The sequence below is a fragment of the Dromiciops gliroides genome, chromosome 3, assembly GCF_019393635.1.
Source record: "Dromiciops gliroides isolate mDroGli1 chromosome 3, mDroGli1.pri, whole genome shotgun sequence".
NCBI lineage: Eukaryota > Metazoa > Chordata > Mammalia > Microbiotheria > Microbiotheriidae > Dromiciops > Dromiciops gliroides.
Window position 1 is genome coordinate 321,108,466 of NC_057863.1, and position 26,134 is coordinate 321,134,599.

At 37.5% G+C, this 26,134-nt stretch overlaps 1 protein-coding gene across 5 annotated transcripts in view; it reads left to right on the top strand.

The window, feature by feature from the left end:
- The first annotated feature begins 4,264 nt into the window (after window positions 1–4,264).
- LOC122749652 (OX-2 membrane glycoprotein-like) overlaps window positions 4,265–26,134 on the top strand; it is a 49,996-nt gene continuing 28,126 nt past the window's right edge. For 3 of the 5 annotated variants that reach the window (XM_043996112.1, XM_043996113.1, XM_043996114.1), the window contains exons 1-3: window positions 4,605–4,706; window positions 14,625–14,706; window positions 17,685–18,011. In XM_043996112.1, the coding sequence (XP_043852047.1) occupies window positions 4,695–4,706; window positions 14,625–14,706; window positions 17,685–18,011 (421 nt within the window). In that variant the 5' untranslated portion in view covers window positions 4,605–4,694. Of the gene's footprint in view, window positions 4,284–4,604; window positions 4,707–14,624; window positions 14,707–16,373; window positions 16,620–17,684; window positions 18,012–26,134 lie in introns of those variants that run through there. The other 2 variants (XM_043996115.1, XM_043996116.1) reach the window with 2 other exon arrangements.

Below are 26,134 nucleotides of genomic sequence, written 5' to 3' on the forward strand. Positions count from 1 at the left end.
GTCAATTTTTCTTTGTCATATAGTTGGACAAAATAGCTTCTAGTAATTGTTTTTATTTCATCTTCATTGGTGTGAATTAACCTCTACATTTTTTATATTGGTAATTTGGTTTTCCTCTTTCTTTTTTAAAAATTAAATTAGTCAATGTTTTGTCTATTTTATTGTTATTTTTAATGTAATTTCTAGTTTTGTCTATTAGTTCAATTATTGCTGTTTTACTTTCAGTTTTATTGGTTCTCATTGTTTTTCAGTATTTCTATTTTGATATCTTATAGGGGGGTTGGTTTTTAGTTTTCTTTTTAGTAGCATGCCCAATTCATTAATTTGCTCTTATTATTATTATTTGTTTTTACTAATGTAAGCATTTAGATATATAAAATTTCCCCTGACTACTGCTTTGGATGCATCCCACAAAGGTAGGTGTGTTATCTCATTGTTCTCATTGGCTTTAATGAAATTTTTGTTTGTTTCTATGATTTTTTCTTTGACCTACTCATTTTTTTTTTAAGTGAGGCAATTGGGGTTAAGTGACTTGCCCAGGGTCACACAGCTAGTAAGTGTTAAGTGTTTGAGGCCGGATTTGAACTCAGGTACTCCTGACTTCAGGGCTGGTGCTCTATCCACTGTGCCACCTAGCTGCCCTGACCCACTCATTCTTTAGAATTAATTTATTTAGCTTCCAATTAATTTTTTTTTAGAAACTTTTTTTTTTATTTTAGTGAGGCAATTGGGGTTAAGTGACTTGCCCAGGGTCACACAGCCAGTAAGTGTTAAGTGTCTGAGGCCGGATCCGAACTCAGGTACTCCTGACTCCAGGGCCGGTGCTCTATCCACTGCGCCATCTAGCTGCCCCCCAATTAATTTTTAATCTGTGCTTTCAATGACCTTTTATTAGGGTCTGAAAAGAGTGCATTTAATATTTCTGCTTTCCTATATTGTTGTGTGAATTTTTAATGCCTTAATGCAAGGTCATTATTTATGAATATGCCAATACAACTGAGAATAAGTATGTTACTTTCTATTTCTATTTAATATTCTTCAGAGGTCTATCTTATGTTACTTTTAAAAAATTATATATATATGTATCTCTTTAAAATTTTTCTTCTTTATTTTATGTCTAGATTTCTGAGGTAGGAAAATTGAGTTTCTTCCACGATTATTTAATATTTTGTTTCCTCCTGTAACTCATTTAGCTTTTCCTTCAAAAATTTGGATACTGTGCCATTTGGTATATGCATAATTAGTATTGATATTAATTCATTTTCCATGATTTTTGTTTAGTTTTGTGACTCTTTGTGACCTTTTTTGGAGTTTTCTTGACAAAGATACTGGATTCATTTGCCATTTCATTCTCCAGCTCATTTTATAGATGAGGAACTGAGGTAAATGGGGTTAGGTCACTTGTCCAGAGTCACACAGCTAGTAAGGTCAGATTTGAACTCACAAAGATGAAACTTCCTGACTTCAGGTCTGGCACTCTATCCATTGTACCACTTAGTTGCCCTATTGTCTATAATACCTTGTATTACAATTTGGTTCGCCTATATTTTTGCTTTTTCTTTGTCTGAGATCGTAATGGTTACCCCTGCCTTTTTTTTTTTAACTTAAGCTGAAACATAATAGATTCTACTCTAGTCACTTCTTTTTTTTGGGGGGGGGGGCAATGAGGGTTAAGTGACTTGCCCAAGGTCACAGAGCTAGTATCAAGTGTCTGAGGCTGGATTTGAACTCAGGTTCTCCTGAATCCAGGGCCAGTACTCCATCCACTGTGTCACCTAGCTGCCCCCTCTAGTCGCTTCTTTTAAATTAGGGTATATCTTTCTCTTTCAAGGGTGTTTCTTCTAAGCAACATGCTATTGGATTCTAGTTTCTAATTCATTCTATGATCCTCTTCCCATTTTATGGGTGAGTTCATCATTGGTAACTTTTTTTTTTTTTTTTAGTGAGGCAATTGGAGTTAAGTGACTTGCCCAGGGTCACACAGCTAGTAAGTGTTAAGTGTCTGAGGTCAGATTTGAACTCAGGTCCTCCTGACTCCAGGGCTGGTGCTCTATCCACTGCACCACCTAGCTGCCCCTATTGGTAACTCTTAAGAAAAAAAAATCTACTTGATTTATTAAGCAGCTGACTAGAGCCTCCCACTCTACCTCTGAATTGACTACAATCAGTACTAGGCAAAGATTACACAAAACTAGGGCAGTTCATTAAAGCAAAGGAAAATCCCTATAAACTGGTCATATAGGTAATGATCCAGAAGCTAACACAACCAGGTCATCAGGAAGACTTGATGATGGTTAATAATTGATTGAGGTGGTACCTTGCAGCTTTTTAAAATTTGCATGTCTTTAATATTAGTGATTTCGAACATTTTTTCATTGACCATTGATAGCTTTATTTCCTTCCTCTGAAAACTGACGAACTGACAATTTTCTTTTTTTGAATCATAAAAGTATTCTCTTATTTTCCAGTTACGTGTAAAGACAGTTTTCAAAATTTGTTTTCATAAAATTTTTAGTTCGGAATTTTTTTCCCTCCCTCCCTTCCCTTCCCCCTCCCCAAGACAGAGAGCAATATGATATAGGTTATATATGTACAATCACATCAAACATATTTCTGCATTAGTCATGTTGTGAAAGAAGAATCAGAACAAAAGGGAAGAACCTCAAAAAAGATAAAAACAAAAACAAAAGTAGAAATAGTAATGGTTTAATCTGCATTCAGGATCCACAGTTCTTTTTTCTGGATGTGGAGAGCATTTTCCATCATGAGGAACTGATAATTTTCAAAAGAAGAAACGCATACTATTGACAACCATATGAAAGACTGCTCTAAATTATTTCTGATAATAGAAATTCAAATGAAAACAACTCTGGGGGTCACTTTATACCCATTAGTTTGGCAAAGATGACCAAAAGGAAAAAAAAATGATAAAAATCCAATAAGGCTTTTCTAGAAATGCCTCCTTCCCCCAACACACACACCCAAAACCTTGCATGTGTGAGCAGGTTAACAAAACATCTGAACTTTATCTGTTCCACCTGAGCTATAAATTGAATGGAGTTGCTTCCCCTGAGTTTGACAGCTCCCAAGTACTTGGAGTTTCAAGAGCCTAGAAAATGCAGGGCTTCTGACCCCTGGCTGAAGGAGGAACAGGTAAGGAAGGGATGAAGCAGAGACAGTTTAGGGGAAGAGGGCACATTACTGGGAGAGGGCACTGGAGATCTTGGAACTTCTCTAGCTTTTCATGGGCATGCTTTCCTAGGATTTAAAGGCAGATCAGTTCCATCTCTTGCCTCTGGATTAATTAATCACGAGGCTAGATGCTTGCTCGCTTCCTGCATTTGACACCTGAGACACTGCTTGGATTTTTACAGTGTGGGGCAGGGAAAGGGTAGGATTAGCTCTGGAGATACTGGGCTGAGGATTGACTCACAGAGCAACACAGCCTTACTTAAATCCAATTCTCCCTTAGGTCAAAACATCACCCCAAGATGTCATTGGTCCTCTTTGAATAGGAAGGGAGGAATAACAACTGGGAATGTTAGACCTGGAGTCAGGTGGGGGAGGGGAGGACCATGAAATTCAGCCAATTCAGCCTTTTTTAAGTTTACATATAAAAAAACTGAGGGTCAGAGAAGAACCAGTGGTTTTCTGTATATCATGGAATTTTTTGACTGGACAGAATGGATAAAATAATACTTGTACTGCCTGCCTCTCATGGAAGTCTTGGGAAACTCAAATAAAATAATGTATGGGAAAGAATTTTGTGGCTCTGATATGTTATATGGGTGACAATAATGCTAAAAAAAAAAGTTAACATTTATATAGCACCTACTATATGCCAAGCACTTCTGATTTTTATCTCCTTTTTTCCGGAGGGAAGTGCTATTATTCTCTCTCTTTATAGATGAGAAAACTGTGGCAAACGGGTGAAGTGATATGTCTAGGGTCACCCTACTAGTAAATATCTGAGGCCAGATTTGAACACAGGAAAATGAATCTCCTTGACTCTAGGCCTGGCACTTTGTCAACTGTACCACATAGCTGTTTGATAGCTACTTTATTGAACAGCTTTTCTAGAAACAACCTTGAGCTTTGTTTTAGAGAATTTCCCTGGATTTGTACTTTAGCATAAGGTTATAAAACAAGTCACAAATTTTGGATAAAAGCCTCAAACCTAGGATTGAGACCAGCCCACATAACTCCAGATTAGGAGTCTTATTCCTTTGTTCCAGGATATGTCCTGAGCCAGAATAACAAAAAAGAGAATTGTATATGAAACTGTAAGTACATTTTAACTTTATTTTTTAATATTTTAACATTTTTACTTAAAGTTTTGAGTTCCAAATTTTATCCCTCCTCCCTCCCCTCTCCTCTTCCTGAGATGGTAAGCTAGTTATTATTTTTTGTTGTTGTTTTTTTTTAATAAACAGGAATGGGTATTGTATTTTGTCAAAAGCTTTTTCTGCATCTATTGAAATATCACTACATATATTAAAACAACTCTTGGATCTTACTTCCCATCCGTTTTTCAAAGAAGACCAACGATGCCCTGGGGTCTTGTTAAACAATGATCTTCTGATGACGCCTATAGCTCCACCCTTTGAAGTTAGAGACCGGTCAGGAGGCTTTGTGTGGAAAAATCCCCGGAGCCGCCAAGACCTGGAGGGCAGAGGGCTTCCCTCCTCTGGCAGATGGAGCGGCAAGTAAGCCCACTTATACAAAGGGATGAAGCAGAGACTGGTGCGGGGAGGGGTTGGGGAGCTGGAAGAGGGGAGTTGGGTTGCGTAGAAAGCTGAGCCAGTTTGGCGTGGATACTTGCTGTGTGAGGCAGAGGAGGGGAAGGGGAGAAGACCGATTATCTCTGGGGACAGTGAGCTGAGGATCCACCCCGACCAAACTGCCTAAAATAGGGAATGCTAGATCTGGGGGAGCAATTTTTATTTCAGAAACCTGGGAGCTAGAAAGGGACGAGGGGCGTTCTCAGCTTTCCCAAAACAGTCTGTGGTAGAGAGCAGGGGCTGTTCTACAGAACAGAATCTCTTGATTTGGATCGAGTGGGTAAAATATATTTTTTGATGAAGCAAATTTCTATTAATGTTTTAGGAAACTTATAAAAGGAAAACATGTACATGAGAAAAAAAATGTACATTGAGTTCATAACCACTATCCTAAACCATCATGATAGTTGAAGATAATTGATTTGCGAGATACCGATTTGCAACTTAATCCAGGAATATAATGAAAACATGGTCAGTAGTACTGCATATATCTGTGTATTTTCTTTTTTACATTTTTTCATTTTATTCTGAAATTAAGAAGTAAAACAAGCATTTCCATAACAGTAGAAAAGAGAAAAAGATGATTTTGCACCAAACTGCAAATCTATTATGTAGCGCTTGCTATTCCTTTTAAATATATAATAGCTATCTTGTAAATTTCTTTTTTCCCCTTTTTTTCTTTCCTCCCCCCAGATGGTTACCATTAGACACAAGTATGTATGTGGGGAGGGGGCAATGCTCTTCTAACCTGTAGAAGTCAGACTGTGACCCCCTCCCCCAGAGCTAAGGGGTTGGGGTAAGGGAGGAATTGGAAATGGGGGAAGGTAGTCCTATTTAAAGATAAGAGGTGCAATTTTTAAAAAGCAGTAAACATGAATGTTTTTATATCTAGTTCTTGCTTTCTGTTAAAAACAATTTGTCTATTTTTGAATAATTAACATTAAGGATAGGACCAGAGTATCCTCCATACCAATCTTAATAGATAATTGCTTAATAAATACTTATAGATTATTGTTTAAAAAGCAGGATTGACACACACAGAACCCTGTACTAGGCTGAAGAAGATATACATATACACATACGCATATGCATATGCATACACATACATATACAATACACAAACAATGCATATACACACATACATTTATATACATATATACATATACACATACACGTACATACACACACACACACATACACATACACATATACATATATAAAATCTCCATAAACACACACAGGGGATATAATGTTGGCCCGACCAGTCATTGCCTCCCAGGAATTTAGCAAACTTACAAATTGTAAATTTGAAACAACAATCAAGAGTTTTATTTTTCTCCTGATTACATGGCTCATTTACATAGTTACTGATAGTACTTTTGAGGTGTTTTGTGTACTTTTTTAAGGGTTCTCTTAAAATATAATTGAGTCAAGAGGGAGCTCCCCCACCCCAGGTCCAATGCAATTTGCTTTCATGTTTAAAAAGTAAATTTATTTTTTAAAAAATTAACTCCCTTTATTTTTTAAGAAATTAGGATTATAAGTAAATATTTGTTTTCTCCTTCCTCTATAACGTGAACATTTCTTCACTGTATATTCCTTTCTGATTACCCCAAAATATTTACCTTCCTTAATTTCTCTTGATTTCTTTGTTTTCAAAGATTGTATTTAGTGTTTGTCTTTTCATCAGAAATGGAAATCCTCTAATTCATTAAAACTCTTTTTTTGTTGCCTGTAGGATTATATTCAGTTTTGCCACATAAATTGTTATTCTTTTAAGTCTTTATCTTTTGCCTTTTGGAATATCATATTCTAAGCTTTTCTGTTCTTTACATTGGTAACTGCCAAATCTTGGATGATTTTGACTATGCTTCCTTGGTATTTGAACTTTTTCTTTCTGTCTTTGCACAATATTTTTAACTTTTTACCTACACAAGCTCTGCATTTGGTCCATAATGTTCCTGAGAGTTTTCATTTGGGGTTTCTTTCAGGAGGTGACTGGTTCTGATGGATGTGGGCAGTTTTTATTTATGATTTCTTGGAACAAAATATCCAGATTTTTTTAGTCTGGTTGTTCTTAGATTAACTCTCTATGATCTGTTTTTCAGGTCAGTTGCTTTTATTAGGAGATACCTAATGTTCTCCTCTTTAAAAATTCTTTTCACTTTGTTTTAGTATTTCTTGTTCTTTTCTGGAGTCATTTATTTCTGTTTGGTCTATCGCCTCTATTCTTTTTATAGGTGTCTCCTGTTTGGCTAAGGTTTTCCAACTTCTGTTCGAAGCCACTCATTCTCATTTTGGGTTTTTCATTGAGAGCGCTAATTTTCCTCATGACCTCTTTCCTTGATTCTTTTACTAGCCCTTCCAGCAATTCTTAGGGTTGTTAATGTATGTTATATCCCCCTTTCTGTGATTCTAGTTATTACAGAATTTTTCTCTACCTTCAGATATTTCTCTTAGCATTTTCTTACCCTATACTGTGTCTTTTATTGCTTTACAAGTTTTCTTTGCTTGTTCATTTCCTAGGTTTCTGCTGGTTTTTCTGTAGGGATTTCTTCCTTTCCTCCTCTGGTAATTATTAATAATGTTTTAATTCCCTTAGTGCACTGCTGGATTATTTAAGGTCAGAAGGGAGAACTTGGTTATACATTTATGCTACTTTTTAACTGCAAGATACAAAACTGTTTTCTCTAGATATGTCTTAGTGTCCCATGCTGAAATATGAGTCTCTGATAAATAGATGTGTTCTCCCATATTAGAATACATTGAGCATCATCATGCCCCCCATCAGTCTGCCTGCTAGATACTAAAAGTACTTGTTGGCTCCATGTAACCTTCAGAATCCTGAATTGTCTTGTTTTAAGGGTAGGCTGGGGTTGGGGCCTGAAAGGGTTGTTACTAAATTGCTCTCTAAATAATATCAGCCTTTCAGACTTCTGGTGTCTACTGGATTTTAGCTTTGTCTCCTGCAGTAGCTGTCTTTCTTCATCATTTTGGTAATGTGCATTTTAAAAGAGGAGCTCATAAAAGCATATAGGACTGGATTGAGACAGCAATGAAAAAGGACCAAGGTTCTTGTGATTTGTATGGCCACATCCATGTGCTTGCTCATTTCACAGTCAATAATCAGCAAATGGAAGATACTCACGGCTTACTGTATGGCAGCTGAGTGACGATGAAAACCACTACTGCTAGTTGATCCCAGAGGGGCTGAGATTTCTTCATGTTGGGCATCTTGATAAATGTCCTGACAGTTATAGAATAGCAAACTCCCATTGTGAGAAAGGGGAAGACAAAACCTATGCAAATTTCCAGGATCTGAACTGATGCCCTAATTGTTGTCCCTAGATGGTATGAGAATATAACCAGGCATCTCTTCTTATTCCCTGTATTAAAAACTAGTTGAGGTATGTTCCACAGTATTTCAGTGAGCCAGATGCTGACACAAATAATCCAATATGATCTTCCAACTCTTTGATGACCTGGGTGTTTAGTTATCTCAGAGTACCTCTATGCTGATGCAGGCCAAAAACTGCATTGCAGAGACAAAGTTTACGGTGAATAAGGCTGAAGTTAGTTTGCACATTGGGTCCTTAGTAGCCATCCATGCACTGTGTTCATTGCTAAAAATTTGCAAAAGCAAATCAGCCACTGCCAGATTCATAATATACACATCAGCCATGGTTTTCTGTTTCTTATAGTAGATATAGACAGCCACCACTGGAATTTCTGCAGTTCCAGCAATAAAAGCTACACTGTGCAAAAGGCAGGCAGGAACACTTTGACAAAATTTCTGACCTCCTCTTTGACAGAGAGTATTCCATACTGACTATAATCCTGAGCACTTAGGCCTTACAACTGGATTTTAGAGTTTATCTAATCCATTGCTCTCACTTTTAGACGAGGAAGTTGAGGTCTGAAGAGACTAGTAAATAGCAGGGAATGCTCTTTGCATCACATCATGAACACATTGGGTGACTATTAATTGTTTGTTTAATGTAATCCTTGAATTGAAGTGACTTGGTGTTGTTCAGTCATTTCAGTCATGTCTGACTCTTCATGACCCCATTTGGTTTTTTCTTCCCAAAGATACTGGAGTGGTTTGCTATTTTCTTCCCCAGCTCATTTCACAGATGAGAAAAGTGAGGCAAATGGGGTCACACAACCAGCTAGTGCTGAGTCCACATCTGAACTCAGGAAAATGAGTCTGAATGCAGGCTCGGCGCTCTATCTACTGCATCACACAGCTAGCCAGGACTTGGTAAATAGATGACAAACATAGGTGGAGAAATCAAGCATGACACAAAGTTTTAGTATCTAGGAAAGAATGATACAACTATGGAAGCAAAGAAGGAACTGATGTTCTTAATTTTAGACATGTTCAAGTTGACGTGATTACTTACCATCTAAGGATAAGAGGGCCTGTGGATTAAATCCTGTGGGAAGCCAGCTTCAGATAGCTCTCAGTTTCTTCAAGGTCACTTCTGACTAGTTGTATCACTGTGTGTATGTGTCCTCACTTTGCTGGGCTTCAGTTTCATGATTTGCAAAATGAAGGTGTTGGACTAGGTAACGTTCAGAGCACTTCCAGCTTTAATGGCCTGTTTGGGAACATGCCAAAGGTGAGGAAAGTAGTCACACATTACTGATATTACAGCTTCTATGCAGGTCCTTAATTGCCTTCCTGAATTGTCTTGTTTTAAGGGTAGGCTGGGGTTGGGGCCTGAAGGGGTTGTTACTAAATTGCTCTCTAAATAATATCAGCCTTTCAGACTTCTGGTAAAAAAAAAAAAGAAAAGAAAATTGAAAATAGTGTGAAATTTCCTGGGGATAAAGTGTCATTGAGAAAGAGTCACTGGGAGAGGGGGGCAGTGAGGGGGAGCCAAGATGGCAGAGGAAAGGCAGTGACTTGCCTGAGTTCTCCCCCAAACCCTTTTAAATACCTTCAAATAATGGCATGGGGCAATTTCTGAAGTAGCAGAACCCACAAAAAAGACAGGATAAATCAGCAAGTATTATATGCAATGGAGATAAATTTTAGGCCTTCCCAATAAGATCAGGGGTGAAACAGGGATGTCCATTATCACCCCTATTATTTAATTGTACTAGAAATGTTAGCTTTAGCAATCAGAGAAGAGAAAGGAATTAAAGGAATTAGAATAGGCAAGGAGGAAACAAAACTATCACTTCTTGCAGATGATATGATGGTATACTTAAAGAATCCTCAAGAATCAACTCAAAAATTACTTGAAACAATTAACAACTTTAGCAAAGTAGCAGGATATAAAATAAATCCACATAAATCATCAGCATTTCTATACATGACCAACAAAGTTCAGCAGCAAGAGATGGAAAGAGAAATTCCATTTAAAGTAACAGTGGATAATATAAAATACTTGGGAGTCTACTTGCCAAGACAAACCCAGGAACTCTATAAACACAACTACCAAACACTCTTCACACAAATCAAATCAGATCTAAATAATTGGAAAGATATCAATTGCTCATGGATAGGCAGAGCTAATGTAGTAAAAATGACAATACTGCCTAAATTAATTTACTTATTCAGTGCCATACCAATCAGACTACCTAAAAATTATTTTATAGAGCTAGAAAAAATAATAACAAAATTCATCTGGAAAAACAAAAAATCAAGAATATCCAGGGAAATAATGAAAAAAAATTCACAGGAAGGTGGGTTAGCAGTACCAAACCTGGAGCTCTACTATAAAGCAGCAGTCATCAAAACTATCTGGTACTGGCTAAAAAATAGAGTGGTAGATCAGTGGAATAGGCTAGGCTCAGGAAAGGCAGTAGTAAATGACACTAGTAATGTAGTGTTTGATAAACCCAAGGACTCCAGCTTCTGGGATAGGAACTCAGTATTTGACAAAAACTGCTGGGAAAACTGGAAGATAGTATGGCAGAAATTAGGCATAGACCAACATCTTACACCTTATAGTAAAATAAGGTCAAAATGGATACACAATTTAGACATAAGAGGTGATACCATAGGTAAATAAGGAGAGAAAGGAATAGTCTACCTATCAGATCTTTGGAAAGGAAAACAGTTTATGACCAAACAAGAGATAGAGTATATTATAAAATGCAAAATGGATGATTTTGATTACATTTAATTAAAAAAATTTTGTACAAACAGAAGCAATGCATCCAAAATTAGAAGGGAGGCAGAAAGCTGGGAAACAAGTTTTGTGGCCAGTACTTCTGATAAAGGCCTCATCTCTAAAATATGTAGTGAACTAAATCAAATTTATAAGAATCCAAGTCATTCCCCAATTGAGAAATGGTCAAAGGATATGAACAGGCAGTTTTCTGATGAAGAAACCAAAGCTATATTCCCATATGAAAAAATGCTCTAAATCTCTAATGATTAGAGAGATGCAAATTAAAACAACTCTGAGGTACCACCTGACACCTATCAGATTGGCTATAATGACAAAAAAGGAAACTAATAAATGTTGGAGAAGCTGTGGGAAAATTGGAACACTAATTCATTGTTGGTGGAGCTGTGAACTGATCCAACCATTCTGGAGAGCAATTTGGAGTTATGCCCAAAGGGCGATAAAGCTGTGCATACCCTTTGACCCAGCAATACCACTTTTGGGTCTTTTTCCCAAAGAAATCATGGAAGGGGGAAAGGGACCCACATGTCCAAAAATATTTATAGCTGCTCTTTACATGGTGGCAAGGAATTGGAAGTTGAGGGGGTGCCCATCAATTGGGGAATGGCTGGACAAGTTGTGGTATATGAATACAATGGAATACTATTGTGCTGTAAGAAATGATGAGCAGGAGGAGTTCAGAGAAACCTGGAGGGTCTTGCATGAGCTGATGATGAGTGAGATGAGCAGAACCAGAAGAACATTGTACACAGTATCATCAACATTGAGTGTTGATCTACTGTCATGGACTATATTCTTCTCATCAATGCAATGGTACAGAAGAGTTCCAGGGAACTCATGATGGAAGAGGATCTCCAAATCCAAGAAAAAAAAAAAAAGAACTGCGGAGTATAGATGCTGAATGAACCATACTATTTCTTTTGTTTTTGGTGCTGTTGTTTTTTTCTATTTTGAGGTTTTTCAGCAGTGCTCTGATTTTTTCTCTTATAACATGACTAATGCAGAAATAGGATTAATGTTATTATGTGTATATATGTATATATTATGTATACATATACATATACACATATACATACATATATATATATATATATATATATATATATATATATATATATATATATATATAAAACACCTATATCAGATTACCTGTTGTCTAGGGGAGGGGGAAGGGAGGGGAGGGAGGGAGAAAAATCTGAAATTGTAAAGTTTGTATAAACAAAAGATGAGAACTATCTTTACATGTAACAGAAAAAAGTAAAATACTTTATTAATTAAAAAAAAAAAAGACAGGCTAAAATAATTTTCCAGCCAAAGACAATTTAGAAGGTTAGCAGGAAAGGTCTGTTGTACCAGGATGAGAGAGGAATACAGCCAGTGCAGATCTAGCCCCAGCATAGGCCCAGCCATAGCCACAGCAAATCAGGAGCAGGCTTTGCCAGCTTCTGAATCAGCAGCAGCAGCAGCAGGAAATACTTCTGGAACTCAGCCCAGAGATAGTAAAGGGATCAAACAGTTGGCCAAAAGGAGATTACAGGGTTCTCTTTGCTAGCACTGAGGCAGGACTCTGTTGTTTTGCCCATATTTGGATCTGGGTCACAGTCTTGGGTGGTGGTCCCAGGCAGAGGGGGAGCACAAGCACATAAGAGTTTTTAGCCACAGTGACAGAGGAACAGGATTCTATTCATAGTTCCAGGGCAGAAAAGCAGACCTTTTGTTGCTTGCAGACCAGAGCACAGGCCAGGAGAGTAATAAACATACCTCTCCTTAAATCACATCACCTTGGAAGAACTAAAAACTTGCAAATTCCTAGAAATATTTCTGAAATCAGCTGAACAAATCCCCTGAAGCTTGGGAAAGTGTGTCCTCCACCATGGAGGCAGTGCCACACTTTAACAAAGAAATGAAAAACAAGAAATAGTCTGGGAAAATGAGCAAACAGAAAAAAAAATTCTGACCCTAGAAAGTTTCTATGGTGACAAGGAAGATCAAAATATACCTTCAGAAGAAAGTAGCAAAGTAAAAGCTCCTACATCCAAAGCTTCCAAGAAAAATATGAATTTGTCTCAGGCCATAGAAGTGCTCAAAAAGGACTTTGAAAATAAAGTAAGAGAAGTAGGGGGGAATGGAAAGAGAAATGAGAGTGATGCAAGAAAATAATGGGGAAAAAAAGTCAATAGCTTGGAAAATGAGACACACAAAAAAACCTGAAGAAAATAGCACCTTAAAAAATAGACTAGGCCAAATGGTAGAAGAGGTACCAAAAGTCAATGAGGAAAAGAATGCCTTGAACAAATTGGCCAAATGGAAAAGGAGATACAAAAGCTCTCTGAAGAAAATAACTCCTTAAAAATTAGGATTGACCAAAAGGAAGTGAATGACTTTATGAGAAATCAAGAAATAATAAAACAAAACCAAAAGAATGAAAAAAAATAGAAGACAATGTGAAATATCTCATTGGAAAAACAACTGACTTGGAAAATAGATCCAGGATAGATAATTTGAAAATTATTGGACTACCTGAAAGCCATGATCAAAAAAAGAGCCTAGACATCAAAGAAAATCCTCTTTTACCTGGTCAAAAATAAATTAAATTTAAAATACATGCATCATCTTCCAAGAAATTGTCAGGGATAATTGTCCTGATATTCTAGAACCAGAATAGAAATTGAAAGAGTCCACCAATCACCTCCTGAAAGAGATCCTAAAATGACTCCCAGGAATATTATAGCCAAATTCCAGAGCTCCCAGGTCAAGGAAAAAATATTGAAAGCAGCCAGAAAGAAAGAATTCAAGTATTAATGGAGGCACAGTCAGGATAACACAAGATCTAGCAGCTTCTACATTAAAGGATCAGAGGGCTTGGAATATGATATTCCAGAGGGCAAAGGAACTGGGATTACAACCAGAAAACTGAGTATAATCCTTTTGGGAGAAAAAAAAAGAGAATTCAATGAAAGAGGGGACTTTTAGGAATTCTTGATTAAAAAAACCCTGAGCTGAATAGAAAATTTGACTGTCTTGTTTAAGACTCTAGAGGAGCATAAAAGTAAACAGGAAAAAGAAATCATAAGGAACATTAAAAGTTTAAACATGGGAAGATGATATTTGTATCTCATAAGAACTTTCTCATTATTTGGGCAGGTGAATGGAGTATATTTAGACAGAAGGCACAGGTATGAATTGAATATGAAGGGATAATATCTTTTAAAAAAATAAAATTAAGGGATGAGAGAGGATTGCACTGGTCTGTTTTCTTTTACAACCTAATGTGGAAATGTTTTGCATGACTACACATGTATAATATATTGAATTGCTTGCATTCTTAATGGGGGGCCAGGGAAGGAGGAAGAGAATTTGGAACACAAAGTTTTAAAATTGGATGTTTAATTTGTTTTTACATGTAATTGGGGGAAAAATAAAATTCTAAATAAATGGGAAAAAAGAGTCACTGCTACTCTCTGCTTGGCTGGCTCTTGTCCTTACATCAAAGCAAGCTTTTGTGAAGTCATAGTTAATGTATTTGGTTCAAAATCATGGTCTCTGGTGCACTGACTGTAAAAATAACACAACATTCTGTGGCAAACTAGTAATTGCCTGATATCTGGAACATTCCCTGAAATAGCTCCTGGAATAAACAGGATATTGTGATTTTTACTGAAACCCAGAGTTTCATCTGAATTTTCTTTTTTATCTCCAGGTACATGACAAATTCTTCCGTCATCATTTCACATGCAGTTTGATTTGGGGCATGACTCTTGTGATACAGTGCTGGGCACAAGGTAAAGATGTATTATGCCTTGCTATTTTTTAGGAATTATCAGCATTCAGATAGGGCAACTAGATTCCTGGATACTGTTTTGTGTTATATATTGTCGTTGTTGTGGTTGTCGTCGTCATCGTCATTGTTGTTGTTTGTCCATTCTAGAATAGGACCATGACATTGGAGAGGTGATGTCATGACTTGCAGTAAATTGGATTTAAGTGAGGAAGGGCTGTTCAAAGTAACCAGCCTCACTCTCTCCTCCAGAGCCATCTGGGTCCTGTGGGAAGATATTCAGGAGGACTGGAGATGACCCTGGATGCAGTGGGAGACCTTGGCCTTTTTAAGCTAAGGCCTTTTACACGTCTCAGTTGGTCTGAGGCAATGCCCACTCAGTGATTAAGATTAGTTAAGAAAAGAAGCAAAGAAAGCCCTCTTTTACCTGGCCAAAAATAAATTAAATTTAAAATACATAGATTGAGTTCACAAATGGCAAATCCAGTCACGTCATTAAGATGAGCAATTGAGCTGGGCTATTGTGACTTAGTTGATAACTAGTCAAGTGAATAGAACCAACTCAATGACCCATTCTGCTGTTTGGTACATGGTTTGTTGGTGGTTAAATTAATATACAACGTAGACAGGAGAGGGAAAAGAAAGGAAAGGAAATAGGATAACTTGAGTTGGAAGAAAGGGTAAACACAGACAATAGTAATTTTTAAATCTTTTGCCCAATTTCACTGAAGAGAGAATAGAAGAAAATGGATTGAAAGTGAACACAGGTTATTTCAGTTTTTAGACAGTGAAGGTGAAAAACCATTAAGAGTTCCTAATGGTTAAGAATTATACTTGGAGGGAAATGTTACTAGAAAATTATAACCCTGTGTAGGTTAGTCATTGTTGTTAGGACCAGTGACATCAGGAGGGTGATGTCATGACTTGCAATGAATTGGATTTAAGTAAGGCAGGGATATGTAGTCATCAGCCTTACTCTCTCCTCCAGAATCATCTGAATCCAGTGGCAAAACATAGGTCAGGATGACTGACTCCTAGGTCATTCATACATTCAGAGTGTTAGAAATGGAGGGAAACTTAGAAATTACAGAGATCAACTTTCTCATTTTATAGATAAAAAGGCTCAGAGAAATTAGGTGACTTGCCTAAGATCATTCTGCTAATTAGTAGGAGAGCCACAATACATCATTTCTCATAGATATGAAACAATTTTATGTTTTCATCAGTGATGTAAAGCACTAGACCTTTTAGAGTCAATTCAATTCAGTATAATTCCTCAGGTATTTATTAAGATAGCTAGGTGGCAGAAAAGTGAGTATTCTGGGCCTGGAGTCAGAAAGTTGTTTGTTGGTCAGTCATGTCTGACTCTCTCTGACACCCTTTAGGGTTTTCTTGGCAAAGATACTGGAGCTGTTTGTCATTTCCTTCTCCAGCTCATTTTAAAGATGTGGAAAGTGAGGCAAACAAGGTTAAGTGACTTGCTCAGGGTCACACAGCTAGTAAGTGTCTGAAGTCTGTATTTGAAGTCAGGTCTCAACTCTAGGCAGGCCTGGCACTCTATCCAGTGTACCACCTGTTCCCAGAGTCAGGAAGAACTGAGTTAAGACCAAGCCTCAGACACTTACTAGCTGGATAACCACAGTTTTCTGCAGTTGTAAAATGAGGATCATAATAGCACCTGCCTCACATGGTTGTTGTGAAGGTTAAATGAGATAATATTTATAATGCTCTATCATGTTAAAGGTGCATAGTAGGTGCTTGTTTCCTTCCTTGCTCTGAGGTAAGGAATAGGAGAATTTGAAAGGAATTTGGAGATCAGCCCGTTTAAATTCTCACACAGTTTTGTTTTGTTTTGTTTTGTTTTTTGCAATATCCCCGACTGGTGGTCATCTGCCTTCTCTTGAATGCTAACATCAGGTCAGTCCATTGCACTTTAGGGATCTCTAATTGTTAGAAATTTTGTCTTTCAATTGATCGAAAGAACTGTTATTTATTGTGCCTAATTCTGGGTACCAGTCCTTCCTGGAGCTCCTTAAAACAGTGAAACCTCTTTTTGCATGCCAACCCTTCAAATATTTGAGGCTAGTTATTATGATTCCTCTATTTACATGAATATTGGAACAAGAACATGCTTAATGAATTTTCAAATAATCCAAATGGAACATGCAGAAAACAATGTCAAGCTTGAAAGATGCAGTTTTCTTATTCCTGGAGAATAGGAGATTGAAAGGCAATATGTGGTTTTCAAGGACTTGAGGGATAGCAACACAAATGATGATCATGAACTATTTATCAGAGAAGTAGCATCACTTAGTGCATAGAATGCTGGACCTCCAGTCAAGAAGACCTGGTTTCAAATCCTCCCTCGGATATTTGCCAGCTTCATGATTCTAAGAAAGTCATCTCTCTGAAACTCATTTTCTTTGTCTATCAAATGAAGACTGTAATAGCATTTACCTCACAAAGTTGTTGAGAGGACCAAATAAGATAATATAGGAGGAGCGCATTGCAAACCATAAGGTAGGACTATGAATATTATTATCTCCTTTTTGTATAAAAATTGAGAAAATTATTTAGATTATAGTATCCAGAGGTTGAGATTTAGGGTCATAATTCTAAAATTGTAGAGTAGATCAGAAGAACTGTGAACATCTACTTTGGGACCTAAGATTCTTTTAGCCTAAGGTTTCCATTCTGTTTTATTTGCATTTAGTGCTATGATGCTCTTTGCTACCAAAATTATAGATTCAGAATTGCGTGTGTAGAGGGTAGAAGAGGCTAGGGTTTTTTCTGTTTCTAATTTTCTTTCAGTTAAGAAAAAAAATCTGTTAGGGGAAGCAGATTGTGGACATAAAAGGGCTATAGGAATATAAGATCTCCTCCAGGCAAGCATTTGTAAAGCAGGACTCACAGAAGTAATTGCAAGTCAAGGTGATATTGGTCTCATACCAAAAAGAAAAACAAACTCTTCTGATCCCACAGGAAATGTGGTGACTGAGAATGAGACAGTGATGCTGGAGAGACCTGCTTCCTTAAAATGTACTGTGCAGACTACTCATGAGCCCTTGATAGTCACTTGGCAAAAACTCAGAAATGAAAGACCAGAAAACATGGCTACTTTCAGCAAACAACATGGAATAGTGATCCAATCAACTTACAAGAGCAAGATAGAAATGAGTCAGCCAGGGCTCAGGGAATCGACCATCACCTTCTTGAGAACTGCAGTTGAGGATGAGGGATGCTATTTATGCATCTTTAACATCTTTGGTGTTGAAACGGCCTCAGGAAAAACCTGCCTCATTCTTTATGGTGAGATTTTGTGAATATTCATGCATGCCTTCAGTAATCTGGGAGAATTCTTATTTCTTTTTGCTTGTTTTTTTAAAATAAATATTTCTTTTTATATTGTTTTTACATGTTGTTTTGAATTCCTCCCAGTATACTTTCCTCTATTATCCCTCAGAGACTCATATGTTATAACAAATAATATTTTTTAAGAGAAAAAGAGGAAAAAGGGAAAATATAAACAGATTTGACCAATACATTGAAAAAGTGGTGGAGTGGGGAATGTGGTGTTCCACACTAATGAATCTATTATCACTGCAAGGGAGTGAATTGAGAATATCTTCTCATATCTCTTCTTTAGGATCATGTTTGTTCTTTGTAATTTTGTAACATCCAATTTGTACTGTTTTGTGCTTGTTCCTTCCATTTATATTGTTGCAGTCACCGTGTATATTGTTTTCTTTGTTATGGCGACATTTCCTTGTATCAGTTCATATAAGTCTTTCCATTAATTGTGTTTGTCATTTCTTACAACATAGCAATATTCCATGTTTGTTCATCCATTTCCATATTGATGGGCATCTACTTTGTTTCCAGTTCTTTGATACTACAAAATGTACTGCTCTGAATATTTTGGTGTATGTATGTATAGGGACTTTTCTCTTATCAGTGACCTCCTTAGGCTATGTGACCAGTAGTGGAATCTCTGGGTGAAAGACTATGGATAGTATAGTCACTTCATTTGCATAATTCCTAACTGCCTTCCAAAATAGTTGTAATGATTCGCAGCTCCACCAACAAGGCAGGATTATACCTACATACACTTCAACACCAAATATTTCGCTCTTTTGTTATCTTTGCCAATTAGCTGGGTATGAGGTGAAATCTTAGCATTATTTTGATTTACATTTCTTTTGTTATTAGTGATTTGGAGCATTTTTTTCATGTGATTGCACCACCTATATACACCATATATGTGTGGATGTTTTATGTATCTGGTCAAAAACTATATATCTGTATCTTTCTATGGAAATATATTTACATATACATATATGTGTGTGCATATTTATATTTTTATACAGTAGCTTTTCAATTTAATATAATAAAAATGATCTATTTTATCTTTTTAACTGTTTTTATTTATTTATTTAATTTTTTTTTTTTTTACGGAGCAATGGGGGTTAAGTGACTTGCCCAGGGTCACACAGCTAATAAGTGTTAAGTGTCTGAGGCCGGATTTGAACTCAGGTACTCCTGAATCCAGGGCCGGTGCTTTATCTATTGAGCCACCTAGCCGCCCCCTTTTATTTATTTTTTATTTAGAATTTTTATTTTCCCAAATTACATGTAAAAACAAATTTTAAGATCAATTTTTTTTAAATTGTATTCCAAATTCTCTTCCTCTCTCCTTCCCCACCCCCCTCTTACACACTCAAGCAATTCAATATGTTATACATATGTAGTCATGCAAAACATTTCCACATTAGGTTCTGAAAGAAAACAGACCCAAAAAAAGCTTCAGAAAAAGGAACAAAAAATCATGTCGTACATACTCTCTGTATTTCTTATATTGTTTAGTTATTTACATATTGCCTCCCCTATTGGAATTTGAACTTCTTGACAATTAGGGACCTTTAAAAAAACCCAACAACTCATTTTTTTCATATACCTAGTGCCTAGAATGTGCTGAGATCATTTTCCAACCAAGAATGGCTTGGAAGGTCTGAAGGAGGGAGCTGCTATGCTCAGATAGGAGTGGATCATATTAAATGCTTAATAGATGTTTTTTGATTGCGGGTTTAGATTCTTCCCTCACCCCAGGAGGTAAGTATACTTTCAGCACTGCTGAATAATTAATACTTTCCCATTAGACCTATATAGTCTGAGTAATTCACTAGCTTTATTCTCCAAGTAGGACACAGTGCAGGAGCTGATGTGAATCATTTTGTTCTGAGGCTCATAATGCATTAGGAAATCCTTTTCTCTTGCTAAAAGATCTACTCCTGGGCTTCTAAAGTTGGAAATTCTCAAATTAGACATTATACCTGAGGCAACTCCCAAAGCTAGCACTGCCCGAAATACGCCTTCTCTGTCCAGAATGTCAGATTCTGTGATTATGCTGTCTCAGAAATTAAAAATTCCCCCTCTTTCATATGAGGATGTGGGCTTCAATAACACTGGCCATGAATTATGTCTCAGGCTCTGTGCAATTATAAGTTAACTTCTGTTATGTCCTTTTGCCACAACTCACTGTTAAAGAGACAAATGTGGAGTAGGGGCTAGAACACTGAACTTGGAGTCAGGAGGATTTAGTTTTAACTCCCACCTCAGGTACTAACTAGTTATGTGACTCTGGGCAAACTATTCAACTTCTCTGATCCTTAGTTTCCTCATCTGTAAAATTATGGAGTTATACTCAGTGGTCTCTAAACTCTCTTCCACCTCTAAATCCATGATGCTGTTAAGTTCTTTTTAGATTGGGTGGGACTGGGCATTGAAAATAAGGAGGGAACCCCTCTGCCACAGTGTAGTTAGTTCCCTTATTCTAAATATTGGTCTATCTTTTTTTCAAACTCTAAGAAAGAATGATAAATCCCAACCTTGTCTCTACAGTAACTTTTATAATTCATGGAAAGAGGCAGCTCCTCTGAAATTAGTATCAATCAGCCAATCAACTTGAATGTGTTATATGTCTTATTAGCAAAGCACTATTGGGCATTCCCAGTGGTCCCATTGGGAATCTCACCCTCAGTTGCCTACAAAGACCTTTACCTTGTGATATCATCAGATTGATTGGGGGACATCACTATATAGTTGATCAGGGATTTCTCCCAATCACTCCTGCCTATAGTAGGATATCTTCATCCTCCAACACCCACCTTCCATCTTAGGAACCAATAGCCTGATCAATAGCTGATGAAAATTCAATTATTGTTGGCATCATCTTAACAGACCCAATTAAATAAAAGGCCTTTCATAGGCCTCATTTCTAAAATATATAGGGAACTAAATCAAATGTATAAGTATACAAGTCATTTCTCAATTGAGGAATGGTCAAAGGATATGAACAGTCCGTTTTCAGATGAAGAAATCAAAGCTATCTATTGTAATATGAAGAAATGCTCTAAATCACTATTGATTAGAGAAATGCAAATTAAAACAACTCTGAGGCAGCAGCAAAATCTACAGAAGAATGTGCTGAGATCATTTTCCAACCAAAAATGGCTTGGAAGGTCTGAAGGAGGGAGCTGCTATGCTCAGACAGGAGTGGAGTCCAACCCCACAGTCATGCTGACACAGATCCAGTCCCAGGAAGGCCTTGCCAGAGAAAAAGACCCCCAGAGCCTTTGAATAAGCTGCAGTGCCAGTGTCATCTGAAAGTAAGCTCATAGTCTGGTGAGAGGGCTGAGCCCTTGGCAGGGGGAGATTACAGGGGTCTCTGCTGGCGTTGAGGCAGAACGTGGGTTTTTCACCACTGCTGGGAACCAGGAGGTTAGGCTTGAGTAACAGTGGACCAGGTGGGGGAGGGGCACAGGCTCATCAGAGCTGACAACCACAGCACACCAAGCTGGTTGATCAGCAAGTTGGTCTAGGCTCATATATGGACCAGAGAACAGGCCAGGCAAGTGAAGAACCTGCCCCTCCTTAAATCATAGCACCTGGGACCCCCTGAAGCTTGGGATACTGCAGCATGGAAACAGTGCCCCACTTTAAGGAGCTAAAAGGCAAGCAGAAGAAAGGCAAGATTAGAAGACAGAGAAAGGTGATGACCATAGAAAGTTTCTTTAGTGACAAGGAAGATTGAGGTGCACCCTCTGAGGAAGATGTCAATGTTAGGGCCCCTATATCTAAAGCTTCCAAGAAAAATATGAATTGGTTTCAGGCCATAGAGGCACTCAAAAAGGACTTTGAAGATAAAATTAGAGAGGTAGAGGAAAAAATGGAAAGAGAAATGAGGGTGATGCAGGAAAGACATAAGAAAAAAGTCAATAGCTTGAAAAGCCAAATGGAAAAGCTCTCTGATAAAAATAACTGCTTAAGAATTAGGATTGAACGAATGGAAGCTAGTGACTTTATGAGAAACCAAGACACAGTAAAGAAAATCCAAATGAATAAAAACAATAGAGGGCAATGTGAAATATCTTCTTGGACAAACTGCTGACCTGGAAAATAGATCCAGAAGAGATCATTTGAAAATTGTTGGTCTAACTGAAAACCATGATCAAGGAAAGAGCTTAGACATCATCTTCCAAGAACTTGTCAAGGAAAATTGCCCTGGTATTCTAGAAGCAGAAGGTAAAATAGAAATCAAAAGAATCCACTGATCACCTCCTGAAAGAGATGCCAGAAGGAAAACTCCCAGGAATATTATAGCCAAATTCCAGAGCTCCCAGGTCAAGAAGAAAATATTGCAAGCTGGCAAAAAGAAATAATTCAAGTACTGTGGAGCCCCAGTCAGGATAGCACAAGATCTAGCAGCTTCTATATTAAAGGATTTTAGGTCATGAAATATGATATTCCAGAGGGCAAAGGAATTGGGATTACAACTAAGAATCATGTATCCAGCAAAACTGCATATAAACTTTCAGAGAAAAAAAATGGGACTTCAATGGAAAAGGAAGACTTTCAAGTATTCATGATGAAAAGACCTGAACTGAATGGCAAATTTGACTTCCAAATACAAGACCCTAGAGAACCATAAAAAATTGGAGTTGGGGAACATACCTGGGGTCGTGCAGTGGGTGACTGTCTTGTGTCTGAGGCTGGGTTTTGGCTGAGGTCCCCCTGGGTCCATGGTGGATGCTTTGTCCACTGTGTCACCTAGCTGGCCCATCATAACATTTTTAGGGTAAAATTGAGGGATATGGGGAATGCACTGGGGGAGGGGGAAGGGCAGAGGTAGCATGGGATGAAATCCCACATGAAAGAAACAGGAAAGGGCTTATGGAGTGGGGGAAGAAATGGGGGAGGAGCAGGGCAGTAAATGAATTTTACACTCATCAGAATAGGCTCAAAGACCTTAATCTCATCAGAGTTGCCTCAAGGAGGGATTAATATACACATCTAATTGGATGGAGTAATCTATTTAATCTGGGCAGTAAATGAGCCTAACACTCATCAGAATTGGCTCAAAGACCTCAATTTCATCAGAATTGGCTCAAGGAGGGAATACCATACACACTCAATTGGGTGGAGTAATCTATCTAACCCTGCAGGAAAATAGAAGGGGAAGGGGATAAAGAGAGAGGGGCAGAAGAAGGGAGGGCAGATTGGGGGAGGGGACAGACAGAAGTAAATCCCTTTTGAAGAGGGATAGGGTGAAAAAAGGATAGATAATAGATTAAATATCATGGGGAAGGGAATAGGATGGAGGGAAGCAGTTAACATTAGTAATCACGAAAAAGGGAAAAGGGGGGGAAATTGTACAAAAAATAATTATAGCAACTCTTTGTGGTGGCTAAGAATTGGGAATCAAGGGAATGTCCATCAGCTGAGGAATGACTGAAGAAGCATTGGTGGTATATGATTGTAGTGGAATGGTATTCTGCTATCAGAAATGACAAACAGGATGATCACAGAGAAACCTGGACTCATATGAACTGATGTATAGTGAAGTGAGCAGAACTGGGAGGACATGGTGCATAGTGACAGCAGTATTGTTCTATGAGCAATTGTGAATGACTTAACTACTCTCAGCAATACAATGATCCAAGACAATCCCAAGGAACTAATGATGAAGCATTCCATCCACTCCCATAGAAAGAACTGATAAAAAGAGCACTTGTGGATTGTATATATATAACCTATATCAGATTGGTTGCTGTCTTATGGAGGGGGAGGAAAGGGATGGAGGGAGAAAAATTTGGAACTCTAAATCTTATGAAAATGAATGTTGAAAACTACCCTTACATGTTACTGGAAAATATAAAATAAATGAAAAAAAAACCCAACTCTGAGCTACCACCTGACAACTATCAGATTGGCTAATATGACAAAAAAGGAAAATAATCAATGTTGGAGAAGCTGTGGAAAAATTGGAACACTAATGCATTGTTGGTGGAGTTGTGAACTGATCCAGCCATTGTGGAGAACAATTTGGAACTATGTCCAAAGGGCTATGGGGCTATGCACACCCTTTGACACAGTTATACCACTACTAGGTCTTTATCCCAAAGAAATCATAGAAAAGGGAAAAGGACCCATATGCACAAAAATATTTATAGTAGCTCTTTCTCTTTGTGGTGGCAAAGAATTAAAAATCAAAGGGATGCCCATCAATTGGGGAATTGCTGAACAAGTTGTAGTATATGAATACGATGTAATTCTATTGTGCTATAAGAAATGAGGAGCAGTGGTGTCAGCTATCTATCTTCTTTCCCTAATATAATAAGGCACATTCCTCAACAGATAAATGGTCAAAGTGTGTGAACAAATAGTTTTCAAAAGAACTGCAAAGTATTCACAACCCTATAAAAATGCTCATAATCACTTATTATAAGAGAAATCAATGTCAAAGCAACCCTGAGGTTACATCTCACACCCTGCAAATTATCAAAAACTAACAACAATCATTACTATAAGGTTGTGAAAAGAGAGGCACAGTAATGTATTGTTGGTAGATCTGTGAAATGGTTGTACCATTTTGGAAAGCAGTTTGAAATTATGCAAATAAAATGACTAAAATGTCCATAGCCGTTGAACCAGAGATTTCATTAATGCAATTATGCCCTAATGGAGCCATTGGTAAGAAAAAAGTCCCCAAATACTGTAAAATATTTATAGCAGCACTTTTTATGATAGCTGAGAATTGGAAACGAAGTAGATGATCATCGACTGGCAATTGGGAATGGCTAAACAAATTGTGGTACATGAATGTAATAGAATATAACCATTTTGTAAAAAATAATGGGTGTGATGAATATATAGAAACATGGAAAAATCTATATGAACTCATTGATGCAGAGTGAAGTCAGCAGTCAAGAATACCATACACAGAGCTAAAACAATGCAAATGGAAAGAACAATAACACATAAAAATCTCAAAACTAAATGTGACAAAATGATAAAGATCAAGTATGACTTAAATGAAGAGATATGAGAAGAGAGACCCAATCCACCCCTTCATGGTGGTGATAGGTCCACAAGTGTTATACATTGCACAGTTTTTGGACTCTTTCAATATATTGATTAGTCGTGCTTGCTTTTTTTTCCTCTCTAAAAAATACTATTTGTTGTATGGCATGGCCTTCTTGGAAGGGGAAAGGGAGGGATACACAGGATACTATGGTAATGTAAGAAGCAGAAAATAACAAATAAAACTTATTTAAAAATGCAACGTGGATGGGGCAGCTAGGTGGCACAGTGGATAAAGCACCGGCCCTGGAGTCAGGAGTACTTGAGTTCAAATCCGGCCTCAGACACTTGACACTTACTAGCTGTGTGACCCTGGGCAAGTCACTTATCCCCCATTGCCCCGCAAAAAAAAAAAGAAAAGAAAAGAAAAAGAAGAAAAAAAATGCAACGTGGCACTTTGTTTCAAATCCTTCTGGGAGTTAGGGTAACATACACACAAAGGAATTTTCCAATTCTGTTTTGTACCTAAAAAGACTATTTATTTAATCTTTTCTTACACATCAAAAAACAATTATCCCTAGGGGCAGCTAGATGGCGCAGTGGATAGAGCACTGGCCCTGGAGTCAGGAGTACCTGAGTTCAAATCCAGCCTCAGACACTTAACACTTACTAGCTGTGTGACCCTGGGCAAGTCACTTAACCCCAATTGCCTCACTAAACAAAACAAAACAAAACAAAACAAAACAAAAACAATTATCCCCTCAGTTCAGAGGGGAGCATATCCTCCAACTAACCTACAATAATCCTTGTTTTAGGGCAATAGTGTTTCCTAAGCAGTCAGATGCTTGGGTTTAGCTATTAGCTCTGGGTGCTTCTGAAGAGGCAACAGCTGGTCTATTGCTAAGCCCCAACAGCTGGTCTATTCCTAAGCTCCCGTAGTCTCCAGGAAACATGAGAGAAACAATACAGTGTTTGAATAGGATTTTTTTTTCTCCCAGCCATCCTTGCAGGTTAAGCCTGCAGAATGGCAAATAGTTATGAATGCCAAACCAGTCATTAATCTCTATGTTACC